This window comes from Manacus vitellinus, unplaced genomic scaffold (genome assembly GCF_001715985.3).
Source record: "Manacus vitellinus isolate BGI_N305 unplaced genomic scaffold, ASM171598v3 scaffold_22_pilon, whole genome shotgun sequence".
Lineage (NCBI taxonomy): Eukaryota > Metazoa > Chordata > Aves > Passeriformes > Pipridae > Manacus > Manacus vitellinus.
In genome coordinates this window covers 13,071,374-13,088,125 of record NW_021939632.1, presented here as the reverse complement: position 1 = coordinate 13,088,125, position 16,752 = coordinate 13,071,374, and the positions used below count along the sequence as shown (strand labels likewise).

The following is a 16,752-nucleotide window of genomic DNA, read 5'->3' as shown; positions in this document are numbered from 1 at the left end:
CCACATATTTTGAGCTGTCACCAAAGAGTCATTGTTGGAAATTATAAAAGCTGTAAATCTATAGTTATATGTCACTGGGAATCTTTCCTTCCAAAGTAGCTGATATTTCAGGAGCATATCTAGCTTCCACAGATAATTCATTCTTCTCTTTCTTTTTACCAGTGATAAAGCATATCCCTGCACAATCACTTTAAATGTAAGAGGTGACATCTGCTGCTGCAAAGTTCTTTACCTTTTATGGACACTTCTCTGACTTACACCTCTGGTTCCTTTATACCATGCTTTAATAGCCTTCAGTCATTCAGAACTTTATTTGTCATGTCTTTCAGGAAATCCGTTTAAATCTCAATTCCAAACACTTCTAGGGTGATGTGTTTCATTAACAGTTCTGTATTTTGCAAATCTGTCAAGGCTAAATTATTCTAACGCTTTTCCTCCAGCAAAGGTAATCTTCATTACACCTTGGACCATTTTTAACGTCTAGACACAGTAAATGCACAAATTCAACAGTGAGACAACAGTCAGCAGAAGCAACAAGGAAGGCAGCCAGTCTCTAAGGTATCTATGTATGTATTTTTCTGACATGAAAACAGTACAGTGAGGATAAACATGATATTGAAATTTTGGTGTTCCTCTCTGTTAAGTGCAATTACTTTTCGGAACTGTTTCCCTGCACCTGCACGTGATTTGATGAAACTGCAAGTTCAAGGCAGACAACGCTCTAAAAGGAAATGTACTGGATGAAGTGCAGCTCACTGTCTGGTATGTGGTACCTCACAGGTTCTGTGTTGACTCAAGCCCAAACTGAAATAGATAGCTGTGGCATCAATTTACAAAGGCTTTTCACTAGAGTTGTATCTGCTGTACAGTTTTATAATATTAATAAAGAAAATAATCTGCATCTACGTCAATATTTAGATTGCTGTTCAGCACTTTAACATGGATAAAGATAGAGATAGACCATTTCTTAATCATGAAACATAACAGTAAAAACAGCACAGTAGCTTTTACTTCAGAAAATTCCCTAACCTTTGGTCCAGGTAGTCCCTGTCCTGGTAGCCCTCTAGAGCCAGGTGGTCCTTTTGGGCCTTCTACTCCCTGAGAAGATTAGTTAAGTAATTATTAAAAATAAAATAGTTTCTGTTACTATACATTTAAGTATGAGGTGAGGGGGAAGTGAAAATTGCACCTTCTCTCCTTGAATTCCAATTCCAGGTAATCCAACTGGTCCAGGTAAACCAGGAGGACCAAATTCACCCTGGCAAAAAAAGTACAATTGCTTAGTTGTGAAAAGATACAGAAACAATCTGGGACAACTCCCATGCTAGTTGACTTAACCTCTCTTGAAGTCAGTGAAGTTGGGGAATCTGATCTTTCATTTTTCATATATGCATTTATTTTGTGCTAGTTCAGCTGCAAACAACTGCTAGTCTCTTTTTCCCTTTTTAAACCTAAATTTTCCCACAGAATCAGATGCTTTTTCTAACATCTGTTTTAATACGAAGAAATATTAAAATAGGTTTGGAGAATTTATTGGACAAAAATGTCAACAAAATACCATATTATCCAGGGTCTTTTGTGGGTTCCTTGCCTCATTACGCCTTTTGCAGTGACTATCAATCCCATATTCCCTGTATTATGTAGATTTATTGGCATTTCATTAATCCCCTGGTGTATTCCTTGCTCACCTTTTCACCTTTTATGCTGATGCCTGGAAGTCCACGAGGGCCTTTTGGTCCATCAAAACCACGGTCGCCCTACATGAAAAAATAATATGTTGTTAACTGTGTCACTAGAGACAGTGCTTATTCTGTCATCATGAAAACCAAAATGAGAACCAGAAAGCAGCTCCTGAATCTGTGTTCCAGAGGTGATCCTTTCAAATGAGTTTTTTCTGCAGTTTGAAATTTCTGATGAAAGAGCTGAGCAAGCTTCTTTTTATCTTTCTGCCCATCTCAATTGCTTAAAGTCCTGTTTTGCTTCCTCTCAAATCAATGGCAAAACCAGAACTGATTTAAATGTTCACAGAGCTGAGTATTGAGACTAACTGAAAACTGAATTCTGCTGATTTGTCTCATGGGTTAATCTCATTAAAGTGTGGCAAGGAGGATCTGGCTCTCCCTAAGCATTTTGCCAGATTGAAGACCAGGCCAACAGTATTGTTGTAGAAGTCTATTTGTAAATGTCATTGTCTTTCTAACTGTTTGTTTACAAAGCAGTGGTCTTGGGAAAGTGCAAGTTACTAATAAGGATGCAAATATTGTGATTTCTTGTACTTATGTTAATAAAACATGTAAAGGCAGATGTTAGCTTGTATAAATTGTCACAGAATCACCGAGACATCAAAGTTATGCTCCAGATGGGTCTTTTCTATCCCCAGTAACCAATTCCATTGTTTTAACTTTGACTAAAATACATTATGTGGATTTCTGTTTTAAATTCTTTACTCCTGATGCTTTAGAACATCTGCCTTCATTATCCTTCTTACCAAACTGTGGGCTTGTAGTAAAGACACTGTGAAGAAAGCAACTGTAAATTTGCTTAGATTAACAAATCACCTGTTTAAAATGTGTTTAAAACCAGAAAGCTGACATGCTTGGCAGCCATAAATAGGATTAGAGATACAGACTCTGTTGATACATGCTTGGCTCCAGGTCAGACTTGGCAGTAAAAAGTAATTCATTTTTTATAGAACCAAGAGTTTCAATAGTGCTGGCAGAATTCCACTTTGATTATTTTATTCTGTCTGTCTATCTCAATTGCTTAATAGTTTTGGTTAGATTATGCACTTGTCTGTACTTGTTCCCACTGTGTCTTGCTGCTGTGCTTTACTTATTAGTTGTAGTGTTTCTTCCCACATAAATTGATGTTTCAGTGGCAATGGAGTGATTTTAAAGTGCATTTTCTTCAAATTGTTTTTTTTTGGTTTTTTAATTCATGAGATCTGCTAAGCAAATACAAGCCACCAACAATGAGGTTAAATGATTTATATAATTCATCATAAAATACACACTGGATGTTTGAAGATATTATGTTGCTAGCAGCAGTTAAATTTAAACCTAGCTGACTACAATATTGTGCTAAGCAGAAATCCTAAGATTTTGGTAAAGGGACAGTTGGGCTCTGCATCTGTGAAACAATTTTTTGTTGTTTTCCCAACCACAATTGCCTTGGTGCATACATAAAAATGAGCAAACTGTTCAGCTGCTTATTTAGCTTGTGTACAAGCTGTGTCACTTCATTATTGTAACCAAAGGCTGAAGTGACAAACTCGGCCTGGGAACTGGTTTTCACTGAGCAGCAAAAGGATCTTCTAGTGAATCCATCCATGCAGGTACAACTACTACTGCTATTACTTCCACTGGATCTGAAAATTAGTAAGAGCAGCTTTCTTTTGCCACAAACTGAATTCAGACTTCTGCTAAAATGCATAAGCTGGTGGCTGAGGTATGTAATAAGCTTAGAAGCCTGTCTTAGAAAAAAGCAACAACAAAATGCTAAATTCTTCATCTAGAAACAATTTTATAGTATTTTATTTATGCTCAAGGCTGTTTTAAAATTATAGCTGGAACTCATTCCATGCTTAGATCCTACAAATCAAGCATCAGGGGAATTAAATATCGGCTTTCCAGGCCCCAAAGGCTAGCTGTGCCTACAAGTCATGTTTGGACCAAGTGAATTCCATGAAAATATATTGGGTTGTTTGATGCCAAATTTTAATGTTAATTTACAAGGTACTTTTCTCAGATTCCTGTGCCTGCAATGGACTTGTTTTGGCGTGCACTCATTGAATGGTGCTGCTCTGGTCTGAAAATCCTTTGACTGCTGTACCTTCGCTCCTGGAAGCCCTTCTCCTGGTGTACCTCTTTCTCCTTGAACTCCTTGTGGTCCTTGAGGCCCCTGTTAACACAAGTTTAAAATGACCTAGAATACGTATTAATCACTCAAATGAACAGCAGTGTGTTCTATGTCATTGTCAATTATAAGCACATGTTCAAATGTTGGTGTAGTGATATTCTGTTGAAAATAATACAGTAATACTCTATTCCCAGTGAATAAGTGATGAGCTTTCAGGCCTGCAGCAATAACAATATTTTTCTGGTTACCAATGAATCACAGGTTATGTAGCTGAAATTTCTATTCCTTGTACTTTTGAATCTTCACTCCCTAAACTTCTGTTTTAGAAATTCTTACTAATCCTTATTAATGCATCAGTATAATCATGAGAGATGGAGAACCAGATTAAAGCCCAGAATAGTGCTGAGGGAGACAAGGGTGTAGAGTTATTTGATTGTAATTGGCAGAGAGAGTAATAGCATGCCCTTCTCTTTTTGAAAGCAGATCTGGAAGGGCACAAGGAACAAATAAGACAACCAAAACATTTCACTAAATGCAAGTCCAAAATCTGTGCATATTTAGCCTGCTTCACTGTGTTTTCCAGCATCTGGGTTTTGTGTGTTTTTTTCTCTGATTTATTCCTTGAGGTGACACACACACCACAGAATGCTGGTAGATTTGGCTTTGCATAGCCTAAATACACTTCTGCACAGAGCTTTAGAATTATTCCTAGTTCTTAGGTAAAGATAATTACACTGCATTCAGCCATAAGAGAAACTTCTTCTGAAGCAAATAAATTTTAAAGTAAATTAAAGAAACATCCTTAGGATATTTTTTTAAAAAATCAATCTTTTGTTATAGCAGTACAGCTTTTGTGGTTAGCAAAGATTCACATCACAGGCACCTCTTCCCCCAAGAAGTGGTTCTTTGCTCTGTGGTGTTATTGAAGAGACTTTGCAAGCACTTTGACTGTCACCACTGGCCTGATTCATACTACTCTTTTCCTTGGGCTCTTCAGCAAGAACTTGCTCCTCTCCAGTAGTGTATTTTCAGCAGGGTTGAGATCAGTCAGTTCAGCTACCAAACAATCTTTCTCTTTTTCACGGGAGCACCTCTTTTGAAATTATTATTACAGATCTTTCCTTGTCACTGGGGAAAAGCTACTTGTGAAAAAAACTGGACAAACTTTCCCTCCTGGTTGCATTAGAAGTCTTTCATCCAGGTGATGGAAAATGCTGAACTGTATTTAAATCAGTAAAACGTGCTGCTTGCCATTTAGAAAAAAAAGACCATAAAATTTATGCTCTGATTTTCTGAATTACCACAAAGAGGTTGAGTTTACAACTACCAGCAGGAGGAACGGGAGGAAAAGAGGGAAGAGACTTCAGAGCCAAACCTACTATAAATTCTGAAGTTCTCCCCCTGAAAGCCATGCTGGTGTTAACGTTCTAGTGGTACTGAAAAGCAGTCAACTTTGAAGTTATCACTTAGGGATTTGAATCTGTCAGGCGACAGATTTTTTAAAGTATTTATGTGATTTTGCATAAGATGTTGGTTTTTTCATAGCTGCTTTGGAAGCAAAGATAATTAGAAAAGTTAATAAATTGGAAACATTTCCAGGTTATTGTGGGAAATGACAGTCAGACAATGTAGTATGTATGACAGTGAGAAACAGTGGAAGAAGGGAAAGAGATGGTATCATTTAACACACATTTTTACAGGGAAGCATAGAGAATTTTCCCTTTCTGTCCTGCTTCCTTCTCACCAAATAAAAGACAGACATACCATAAATCCTGGCTCACCAACTCCAGGTGGCCCAATGGGGCCTGGTCTTCCTGTCAAACCGGTGTCACCCTTCAAACAAAGACGTATTTTGAATATGCTTGATTTAGGTACTTTTATGTGTGCAGCATATAACTCATCAGGCATTCTGTGCTTGAAATACTAAATGTAGTAGAATACAGGAATGGCAGAGAAAATCTGAGTGTCCTCATAATCATCCAACATGCAAGGCCGAATAGACATTGAACTGGTGTAGTTTCACAGCATACATTTCTATGCATTTAAGAAAAGACAATGTTGAATCTAAACAGTTAATTATTCCCATCATATTCCCAGTCAAGAAATCAGTATTTCTATCATAGAGTTTTTGTTCTCTCTATGCCAGCCATCTAGACCAACAAGCCTGTTTTGCACAGAATAACTTCTGTTTAAGACTATGAATGTGTTTTTACTCAGCCATACTCTGCTTGGATTGAGTTATGTCAAGCATAACAGCTACTGTAAAAAAGTCCTTTAAAATACATACTTAAAATTTACTTCTTTTGTTCCAAACAGTTTTGATCAACATACAAAACACCTTTCCAGTACCACAAAAACAGCATTTAGGGATTTGAAGCTTCTCATGTATCACCAAGTCTGTTATCTCAGCTCTCTTGATCTTTGTTCTTATCCCACAGTACATGCAATACAGAAGATGAGAGATGCTTGTACCTTTGGGCCTGGCAGTCCTATTCCAGTCTCTCCAGGCAAGCCAGGTGGCCCAGGGAGACCTCTTTCACCCTTTCAAAGAATGGAAAAGAAACAATTCTGCTTACAAATTGGTGTCCAGGAGAATCAGTTTAACTCAGTTTGTGGGTTAACTTTTGTGTATCCTGAATTTCAGCCCATGGGAATTCTATTCCACAGTACTTCATCTGTTCAGTGCTTTCAATGCTTCAAAATTCCCTTGATTAAGAGCATAATTTACCCTATTCAAAGTGATAACAGATTAAATAAAAGGTAAAAATTTCATTTCATGTGGGATATAAAAGTTTTGACCCCCAACTGTTCTACGCACCACTGTTGACCAGCAGGTGCTCTACATATGGTGCAAAGATGACATCAAGAGACATAACAAATGATGTCTTTTATATACTTATTTTCAAGTTTTTCTCTACAAAAATATTCCTTTTTAGCTACAGAATTCTTCTTGAGAATGTACAGTTTCAAGGGAAAACTTGATTTGAGATGCCAAACAGAATTCCTGTTTGGCATTTAGGGAAAAAAAACTTATTAATTTAAAATCTGAAGAAATGCAATGCTGAGTAATATTCTGTGATGCCAGCATATTTTAACTGTTCATAAGTGTGGTTTGGAGTGTGATTTAGACCTGAATTCAATTCAAAGAGCAAATTAATACCTTTCTTAGGAACCTTGTAGAATACAAAAAATATCTGATTTGCTATCCGTGTCACATTAAATTCCATCTACTACAAGAAGGGTATAGAGTATAAAGATAAAATCATTACTGTTATGAGGCTATATTAATACCTTTTAGCATTAATAAAGAGAAGAAATAATGCCGTTCTTGCCTTTGATCCTTGCAGGCCTTCAGGCCCTTGATCTCCAGGTTGTCCTTGTGGACCCTGTTAAAACAGGAGTGGTTTTAATGAGATTTTTCATGCTTTCATAACAATGGCATCTTGAAAAACCAATCTGTAATTTGCTGTACTCTGCATGATAATAAGAATTTCAGACATTTCAGAACTGAAGCTTTGCTTTCTGATGCCTGTATAGATTGAGTACTCAGCTCAGTTGGAGCTGGGTCTGGTAATCAAGGGAGAGGATTTGGCTCTCCCTTTATTTGAATACAGTTAAAGGTAATCTACAGTCAAGATTTACTGAAACACCTATGATGGGCTAAGCTTCGTGGCCTTCAGTCCAAGAGTTTTGGGATGACAAGAGACAAATGAGTTTCTGTGTACTTCTTGAGATAGTGAAATAGTTAAGGCACTAAACAGGAAATGAGTGATTTTGTTTTTTATGGAACTGTATTTGCTGTAATCTTTGAGACCATGAATTATAAGGATGATTTATTTATCTAGACTGCTTTTCCAAATTCTTGTTAATTTTGCTATTTAAGAATATAGATTTTGGGTGCCTTGAACTCAGCAACTCAAAGATTCCATGACATTTGTGGTATGGTATTATTTCAGAGCTTTGAATTCAGAGAACTAGGAATAGTTTCTTTTTTTGTTTGTTTGGAGAGGTTTTTGTCTGTGTAAATGTTTGTAGGGTTTTTTTTACCTGTAGGCCTCTTATTCCTCTTTGGCCTACTGGACCTTCAGGACCCTAAAAGATAAGTGAAAAAAATGATATATTTATGTATATATAGATTTCATCAAAACCACTTTTAGATAACTTTTTACTAAGCTATCTTATTTAGATATCTTTACATTAAAATAAAAACTAAATTTAAGAGAAGCTCAGTAGCCAGAAAGTATTAAATATTTTTTAAATGGACTGGTAATCAAAATAGAGAGTAAAAATGAACAGAGTTTATTATCAAGGACTGGTAATCCAGGATTAAACTCTGGTTGTTTCATTTAAAATATTTACAGCAATTATACATTGAAAAGACTGAAGTTTGAAACATTAATTGCATTATTAGCTCTCTTTCCTTTTGCTTACTACTTCAAGCCTTCTGCCTCTGTTAAAGTAGAGTTTTACCATTGTTATAAACATGAAAATGTAGGAAGAGCTGAGGAGGTTACTGAAAATGGTGTCCTTGCTCACTTCATATTTTAAAACTGTCAGCTGTTAATTTCCCTCAGCCTTAGAATTCATATATGCCTTAAATCTCTCACCATGATTGTTATTCAGAGAATTGTAGTTGTTCTGTGATTTAACTGTGTTTTCTGAAAGCATAACAACTTTGTGGCTACTTACTCTGTCTCCTTTTATTCCTGGGATTCCACATTCACCTCTTTCACCCTGGAAAGGAATAGGAATAAATATTTATGAGGTATATTGGCATATCATCCTCATTCTCTGGGTGCTTTAGTTGAAAACCTAGCTGTTATTCTATTCATGACATATTATAGCAATTGTGTTTTAATTTCATTGAGGAAGAGTCCCATCTTCTATTACAGCTTGTGCAGCAGCTGCTAAGATGATGTTATTGTTCATTACTAGTATTTATAGGAAATATGGCACTATACATAATAAATAATTATAACATCAAATATGTAAGTATAAGATCTGACTAAAAGAAGTACCTTCTCTCCTTTATATCCAGATTTCCCCTGAAAAAAAATAAAGCAAAGCAGGTTGTGAAAATATATAATCTAAATGTAAGAGTGTGAGTATTGGCTCCATTAACATTCTACTCTCTCCGGAAAAACAGCATTTCAAGTAGAAAAGATGATCTCCGATAAGCACGGCAATATGATTTGAAGCACTGCGCTTGCTGGTCCTGGTAGAGGCTGTTGTATGAGTGAACAAATCTTATGAAAGAGTCATTTTTGACTGGGATTTTAGTGATGTAAAAGCAGATCAAGTAGAGCTCATATTTCCGTCTTAGTAAGAAACACGATAAAATAAGAAAGCAAGAAAAAAATCACCAATTAAAAAGGATATACTGAGTAAATTAGAAAACAAAGCAGAGTGATTCATATGTGAATGACTTCTGTATTAAGCACTAAGAGACTGGTCCTACAGTTAGTTCCTATGCATATTTCATTCAACTTTTTCATTGCTATTATACACATTGCTGTTATATATCTTTATTTGCCAAATGAGAAATTTAACCCAGAATGATGCAGGCAGAGAGTCGATTTCTGTAATGTTCTTAAATTAATGTATCAGAGCATTTCACGCTTTTTAGGAGGGACTATGGATTATCAGAGAGTATTTTCTAAATCACACTTACAAGAAGAAATTATTACTTTTCATTAAACAATGAGAATGTTTTCAGTTCTTCTTGTGTTAATGAATCTTCAGTTCGTAAACCAGAATTGAAATTTGCTGTTATAATTAAACAAAACAAAACAAAACAAAACAAAAGTGGTGTTTTGCCTTAAAGGAACACTGTTTATTGCACTGCTCATTGGAGAATAAGGGAAAAAAACTTTTTTACCTCTATTCCATCTCGTCCTGGGATTCCATTAAGACCTGGCTCCCCCTATGAACAATCCAAAATTAAGATCAGTGAAATAAGGGAAATCAGGATTGTCCTGATTGTCTGAGTAGATATCTCAATATCTACAGAGATGCAATAGAGAGAGCACACCAGCTTTTATGTGTTAGATATAAGCTTTTAATTTGTAAAGAATACTCATCTTTACAACAGCAAAAGGGGGTAAATGAAGTTTAAGAAATTCACAGGTGGAAAGGACATAGGCAATGTTAGGATAATCTTTCCATATTAATAAAGGACCAAATCTTTCTCCTAAATCTGAAAAATCACCTTTGCTCCTTTCAGGCCTGGAGCTCCGTCGTCCCCAGTGCGACCCTTTTTACCCTGGAAACAAAATAAGATTCTTATAATATATGTTGGTAAAATAATTTTGTTTTACAATATATATGCTATTTTTTTGTATTTAGGATATTTGCTTCCAATAGATTTTTAAAAATCTCTGTATTTACCATAACCTTGAAATTGAATTTCTGGGAACAGCAGGACCAACTCAACAGGCAGCCATTTTTCTCTTTTGTCTTTGTTGTAAACAAAAATTGTTCAGATCTCCTCTGAAGAAAAAAGGGGATTAGATGTTTTTGTAGCTACCCAGCTTGCTAAGTGGGTGTTTTGTTTTCTTCTGAACCCTTTGAGCTGTATGCTTCTGTGTAAGAGGTACCTGCACTCTCCAACTAAAGAAAGCAAATAATAACCCAAACAAAACTACTGTTTACACATAGTAGAGGCTACATTTGCAATTTAAATGTGCTTTACTCTGCAGCATAAAACCAGTATGTATTTCTGTTTATGTATGTACAGGATGTTCAGGTGAAAAGGATGAGGGTGGGCAAATCTAGGGTTCTTTTCAAACTCTGACACTGTCCCTTCACCTTGAGCAAGGGCTGTAAGGTACTCTGGTGCTTTAGTTCAATGTTAGGGATATAATATCAGATCACTCAGTTATTTTTGAGATACAAACCCTGCAGTTTAGGTCACTAAACCTTGTATGAAGCAATCCCCTAGATTTGCTTAGGGGTTCTATTTGTAAGACTATTCTGAAAGAAATCTAGCCCATCTTACCCTTTTTACAAGTCTCTTGTCTCAGTTGCCATTCACTTAATGGCTCTCTCTCTTGCTTTCAGAGAACTTTTTGGATATTAATGTTTGATTTGGGGCTCGTTAGATCCAGCTGCTCTTGTCTGATTGCAACAGGTGAGTTATTGTTCCACACAGGAAAGTCGTTCCTTTCTGCCTCTTATACTGCTGTGGCTAAAAGCAGAGCCTCACCACACCACACTGTTCTTTTCTCAGAGGGAGTGTCCCATGGCATTCTCAGGTCTCTCTCTACATTTCCTACTAGTGTGACATTTCCTACTAGCGTGACATTTCCATGCAATTTAACTATGGAGGACTACATATTGAACCTTGAACTTTTGCTTTCTCAGGATTTGGGTTCACATAATTTCTTTTAAAAATTCCAACAATTAGTAAATCTTGATTTATACTCTATATCAGTTATTTGAGAAATGACAGCTACTTACAGCAGGGCCAGGAAGGCCTCTTTCTCCCTTCTCACAGTTACATGTGGCAACCTGGGGACACTTTGAATGAAAATAGTAGAAATCACCATATTTTAACAGAAGAGATAGAAAACACACGGGCATCTCCCTTAAGTTACTGTATGGCTAGTCTGAGTACACCAGTAATGACCAGAAATTATATTTACATGTTTTACAGAAATCTTTTAATTGTCAGTGAACACTCATCCAGACTGTGGCCTCCTACATTCCATCCAAAAATTTGTATCATTCCCATTCCTGAAATTTCAGTCATTTCAATAATGGCTTTACCTCCAAAGTCTTCACAAGGTCAGTTCATAAGTAATCTGTGTCTGTTTTGATTTGTTTTGATTACTAAGTACTGTAGAGATAGCCAAGACAATGGGGTAAGAAAACATCTTACATTCCTTTTCTGTTTAACTCCACTATACGTAGAATAGATCATAGTTTAGCTCTATAAACAAATACATATATATATAAACATATACATGTATGGATGTATACTTTTATTTAGTTAATGCAATTCATTATAACATTTTATAATCTTTCTTTCTTTTCTGTCATCTCTACCATCATGTGTCCCAGTCATGTATTCCTGTGATTTTTAAGATATTTCTGAAATTTAAAAAGCATTACATAATACAGAATTATTACAGATACTGGAGTTATTTTGGAAGGAGAGATAAAGAATGTTGTTTTTATTTTTGGTTTAGTTATTTATTAAGCCTCCACTCATCTTGGAGATGTCTAGAAGTGAAGGGTTTAAATATAATTCTTGTCTGAATATCCCAAACAATATGCTTTCCAAGGCTAACATTGAATGTCACTGACAGAGAAAAATTAAGGTGTCAGAGGAAATGAGTGAAAAATAAAATGTTTCAAGAGAACACTCATAATATTTAGCAGTTTGCTTGAGCCGCTCATGAGAAGAGTTTTTGTCTGAGATAACTGTACCTTAAATAGCACTAGCATCTTTAAAAGGAAAGCTAACTTTATTCCCCTCAAAATGCCAGCCAGACCTACTAAAGCCTGCAGTCAGGGTGACACAGTGTGGACAAACTGGTAAAATGCAGTGGTGGAGCTTTGAGTTCTCCTATTTTAAACTCTATTACATAGGAAGAGGATTAAGGGCTAGAAGTACACTACATTCAGCTGTGTCTCATGTTTTCTTTTCCACTGAGTCTGTTAGATGAAATGCCAAGATGTTAACCTGAATACTAACATATCGTTCTTTTTTAACTTGGAAAATTCATTAGGATAGCAAATTACATCGGTAATGTGTAAATTAGTGATTAGTAAATACATTAGTAAATTACATTAGGGTAGCAAATTAAAGTTCTGTCCTGCAAATACAAAAACATTTAACTTGAAGGCAATCCCATTAGACTCAGTACTTAACGAACTTCCTGAGCTATCACTTTTCTTGAATTATGTTACCATATAATTGTGAATATCTATATTAAGCAGTAGTTCTGTATGGGAAGAGAAAAAGTACTTACCCCTTCCTCAGACAGATCTTTCTGTAAAAGACAGATATTGAAAACAACATTAGAAACTTAGAGTCATAATCCAGCTTTACAGAAAGTACACTGAAAGATGTGAAAACAAATTGCTTCAGCAACTAGTTAATTAAATTATTCGATTACATAATGACTAACATTAATTAAACTTTAATTTCTGGGAAACATTCTAGCAATCTCTTCATTCTAAAAAATAATTTCAATATTTTAAATTCTTGTTATAAATTGTTGACTGAAATCACTGACTCTCTTTGTCCAGCCATAATTTACTAAAATTACAGTGATAAACAGGTTAGCTAGGTATATGGGAACAGTGCACTCACAAACTACATTGTTTCCAAAGTGCCAAATAGCAGCAGTTCTCTCGTAGGAGTGGAGGATATGTACTCTACACTTGAGAAAATCAGCAGCTCTTCCATTGATACTCTTAGGTGCACACAACATGAGAACAGTAAGAACACCTTAGAAAAGATTTGACTTTGACAGTGATCACATTAGTTATCATCATTGGGTTAGCTGTTATTTTTTAGAAGATCTCCAGAGAAACACCCAGTCCTCCAACTTTTCACAACTAATGTAGTCTCTTGAGAGAACATAAATGTGTTGATATGCAGCAATGGAATACAGGTCTCAAAAATTCTCATGCATGCCCATGTAATTCTGACAAAGCCATTATTTAAACCAAACTTCTCAAAAGAAGGCACCTGAGGATGCCTGCCTGTTTGGAAGAGGTAACATAAAATGTGTTTATTCACTTGAGAGGTGGTTGCTGTGACACAGAAAGCAGTGGTAGTACCAGAGAGGATGGGAAGGGTGATGTGCAGTGAAACCAATGCAAAGGCACAGGCTGTCAAAGTGAAGGGCAGGCAGGCAGGAAAACCAGCTTAGCTGCCTGCTCTAGGCCTCTGTGAGAGCACTTAGGGGTCCGTTTCACTGCAGGAGTCTCCTGGGTGTTATTCATATTTCTAGTTTATATCTCTGTGCATGCTCAGAACAGGACTCCATCCACTGCTTGTGGCACCAGGGTTATTGGCTAGACTATGGCTCTGTTTTCCATACTTGGCAGAAAATGGCTTTTATAAATGAAGTCTAAATAGAGAAGAAAGGCATACAAACAAAACTTCAATCTCAATTTGCTTATCTCCTCTTCATTATGTGGTAGGTTTTCCATGGAAATTTAAAGATGGCTATCACCAAGTTCAGATTTTATCTAAATTGAGCTATCTCCATGGTCTACAAATTTATTTTCGCTTCTGTGAGAGTTGTATCTTTTTCTGATACAAAAGGCAGTGTCATTTTCCTACTTACTACAGAAGAAAGCCCCAGGATGTAAAAAAACTTGACTGCTTTTTTTAAGAAAGGAGGTTTGAAATACCTTGCTTAGGAGGAAAACAGAGATAAAAATAATGTCACAACAGCTCTCTTTAAATCTAATTCAGTTTCCAAAATCAAGTATTTTGGCTGACAAGGTCTGAATGGTGGGGAGAGAAACAAAACCTGTGCTTTGGCACAGTGATCTTATTAAGTGGGCCACTTTAACATGTAAAAAGTACAGGTTTCTTGAATAGCATAAACATTTCAAAATATTGGAAATAAGAAAATTTTTACATATGTTCCTAAAACTATTTCAATTTCTTTCTAATACATACCATTTCTTTGAGAACCTTCTCCACAGTTTCTTTCTCTTGGAGGTTGAAAACAAACCTGGATGCTGGGACACTGGCCAGGAGCCGGAGCTTGGCAGCATTGCTAATTTCCTCAGCCATTCTGGTCATTCCCATTATGAAAAATATAATTCCGTGGTGTTTAGCATCAGCTGTAGCTGCAAAAATATCTGGGTTTCTTGGATGGTCCACTCCATCGGTGAAAAGCACGGCTACTTTCACACTACCTGAAGTGCCTTCAGTCATGTAGAGTTGTGTAAGATTAGTTATAGCATAAGTTGTGTAGGTGCCATGACCTATGTAGGTGATGGGAGCAATGTGGGATTTGAATGCTTCAGGACCTTTCCAGTCATGAAAGGTTTGCTCTATGGAAACAGTGCTGCTGTACTGAAGTAAGGCCATTCTCCAGCTAAGGGTACGTCCAGAACTAAGCTGTAGTCTTTTCATTCTGTCTACTGTTTGCAGTACAAATTTTTTCTGCTGTTCATGATTATAGTCCTTAGCATTTTCAGAGCTGTCCAGTAAAAAAGAAATTTCCAGAATGCAGTCTTCATCTAGAATAAATAGGTATGTAGGTGAGTGGAGTGACTTCATACTAAATGTCATCTACCCTTACATGTATTTTAGGTTTCTAAAGTGGGAGTGCAATTATAGAAAGTTTTGACAATATCCGTGATCACAAGTGTGAGCCCTTCATGAAAACAGAGCATATAGAGGCTGAGGAATTTGCTCCAGAACAGATGCCCCAAGGAATAAAAAACTGAAGGTGAGTTGATGTCATGAATTATGAAATGAGGAATATTGTAGTGGTTTTTGACTTTCATTCTGTCCTCTTGCCTGGTATTTCATTGAATATCCTACCAGCATGAGGACTGGGAAGGTGGGAGTTGTATACAGGAAAATGATACTTACTGAATAAGACACTGGAATGTGCTTTGACAGAGCTGGATTTTGTCCCTGGTACTGACACTCACATTCAGTGACATAAAAATTTCCAAAAGCAGGATCTGTAGCACATTACTTTTCTGAATGACTGATGACATTACTTCTATAAAAATACAGTTCTATGGCTATTATTATTCTTGTGACAGTAAGAGGCTATCGGCCATATCATAAAAAACACAGAAGTGATCTCCTTTTCTGAAGTACACAAAAGGGGAGGGAAAAGATGGGAGTAAAAAGAAAGAAGTGCAAAAATAAGGCATGTGCAAATGTAGGATGAGGCAAACCTGGCTGATTATGAACAGTACCATAGATGGCAAATTAGCCATATAGCACAGAATGCAAATAAATCAGGGTAAAAGACCCCACACCAGTTTTAAAATTACAATATTCACCTTGATCACTTGGGCTGGGATATTTCTTTACAGTATTTGACATAATGTGTTCAGGTTTTGATCTTTTCAGTCCATATCTTCTTTCTTCCCTGAGATTTTCTGCTAAAGTCTCATGGTGTTCAAGTATCCACAAAAGCCAGGAGAATCTGAGAAACATCATTTGTTTGGTTTCTGTTTCCTAAACAACACAAATAATAATACAGAAGTACAGCAGTACAAGGACAATAAAACATTATTAAATTTTGATTCAACAGGTTGCTTAGTAGTCTGTATTTTAAACTATAGTCCCTAAGAACAAGCTGATTTTAATTTCTTTGGGTGAAATCTTCTCAAAAGCATGTAATAAATAATAAACAGACATACTGGAGTGATTTTCAAGCATAGTGCATATAGTTCTGGCACTCAACAAACTGGAGATAGACATTTTACAAACACACTTCAGTTCTCTCTCACTGCCTGGTGGTGTTTGTACAACTAGAAGTTCTCAGAAACCTTAGTTGTGGCTGTACCCATGTGGATGCACTATAAACACAAACTGTAATTCACAGGGGTGTTTTTTATAAACCTGCTTTTTCTAGAGGAAAAACGTGGAGAGAAGGAGGTACAAAGGCAAAGCTGAGTTTTTCCCTGTTCTCTTTACTTAACAACTGAGGGTCATGCATATGTCTCCTTGCTATCACAGCCCCCCTGGCCTCACCAGTCCTACAGAGGAACAGTCATGGCCTGAGGATCTGTAAAGGCATGAATGTACCTGCTGTGCATCCCTGGGGACATGGCGTCCCAGAGTGCTGAGCCCAGGCTCCACAGCTGCCTATTGCTAGGACTTCTTCCTTCTGCAGGGACCAGAGCTGTTTGTCCTGGTCTCACAGAGACACCTGGAGCAGCTCACAGTCTGCT

General features: G+C 36.6%; 1 protein-coding gene across 1 annotated transcript in view; it reads right to left on the bottom strand.

Annotated features, from left to right (window-relative positions):
* COL28A1 (collagen type XXVIII alpha 1 chain) overlaps positions 1-16,012 on the bottom strand; it is a 34,274-nt gene extending 18,262 nt beyond the window's left edge. The window contains exons 1-16 of the mRNA XM_018072475.2: positions 15,856-16,012; positions 14,504-15,072; positions 12,834-12,854; positions 11,317-11,376; positions 10,067-10,120; positions 9,737-9,781; positions 8,877-8,903; positions 8,548-8,592; positions 7,906-7,950; positions 7,191-7,244; positions 6,331-6,399; positions 5,623-5,691; positions 3,832-3,900; positions 1,689-1,757; positions 1,190-1,258; positions 1,030-1,098 (exon numbers count right to left, since the gene is read on the bottom strand). Coding sequence (XP_017927964.2) covers positions 1,030-1,098; positions 1,190-1,258; positions 1,689-1,757; positions 3,832-3,900; positions 5,623-5,691; positions 6,331-6,399; positions 7,191-7,244; positions 7,906-7,950; positions 8,548-8,592; positions 8,877-8,903; positions 9,737-9,781; positions 10,067-10,120; positions 11,317-11,376; positions 12,834-12,854; positions 14,504-15,072; positions 15,856-16,012 — 1,491 coding nt within the window. The remainder of the gene's footprint in view (positions 1-1,029; positions 1,099-1,189; positions 1,259-1,688; positions 1,758-3,831; positions 3,901-5,622; positions 5,692-6,330; positions 6,400-7,190; positions 7,245-7,905; positions 7,951-8,547; positions 8,593-8,876; positions 8,904-9,736; positions 9,782-10,066; positions 10,121-11,316; positions 11,377-12,833; positions 12,855-14,503; positions 15,073-15,855) is intronic.
* Positions 16,013-16,752: the final 740 nt, after the last annotated feature.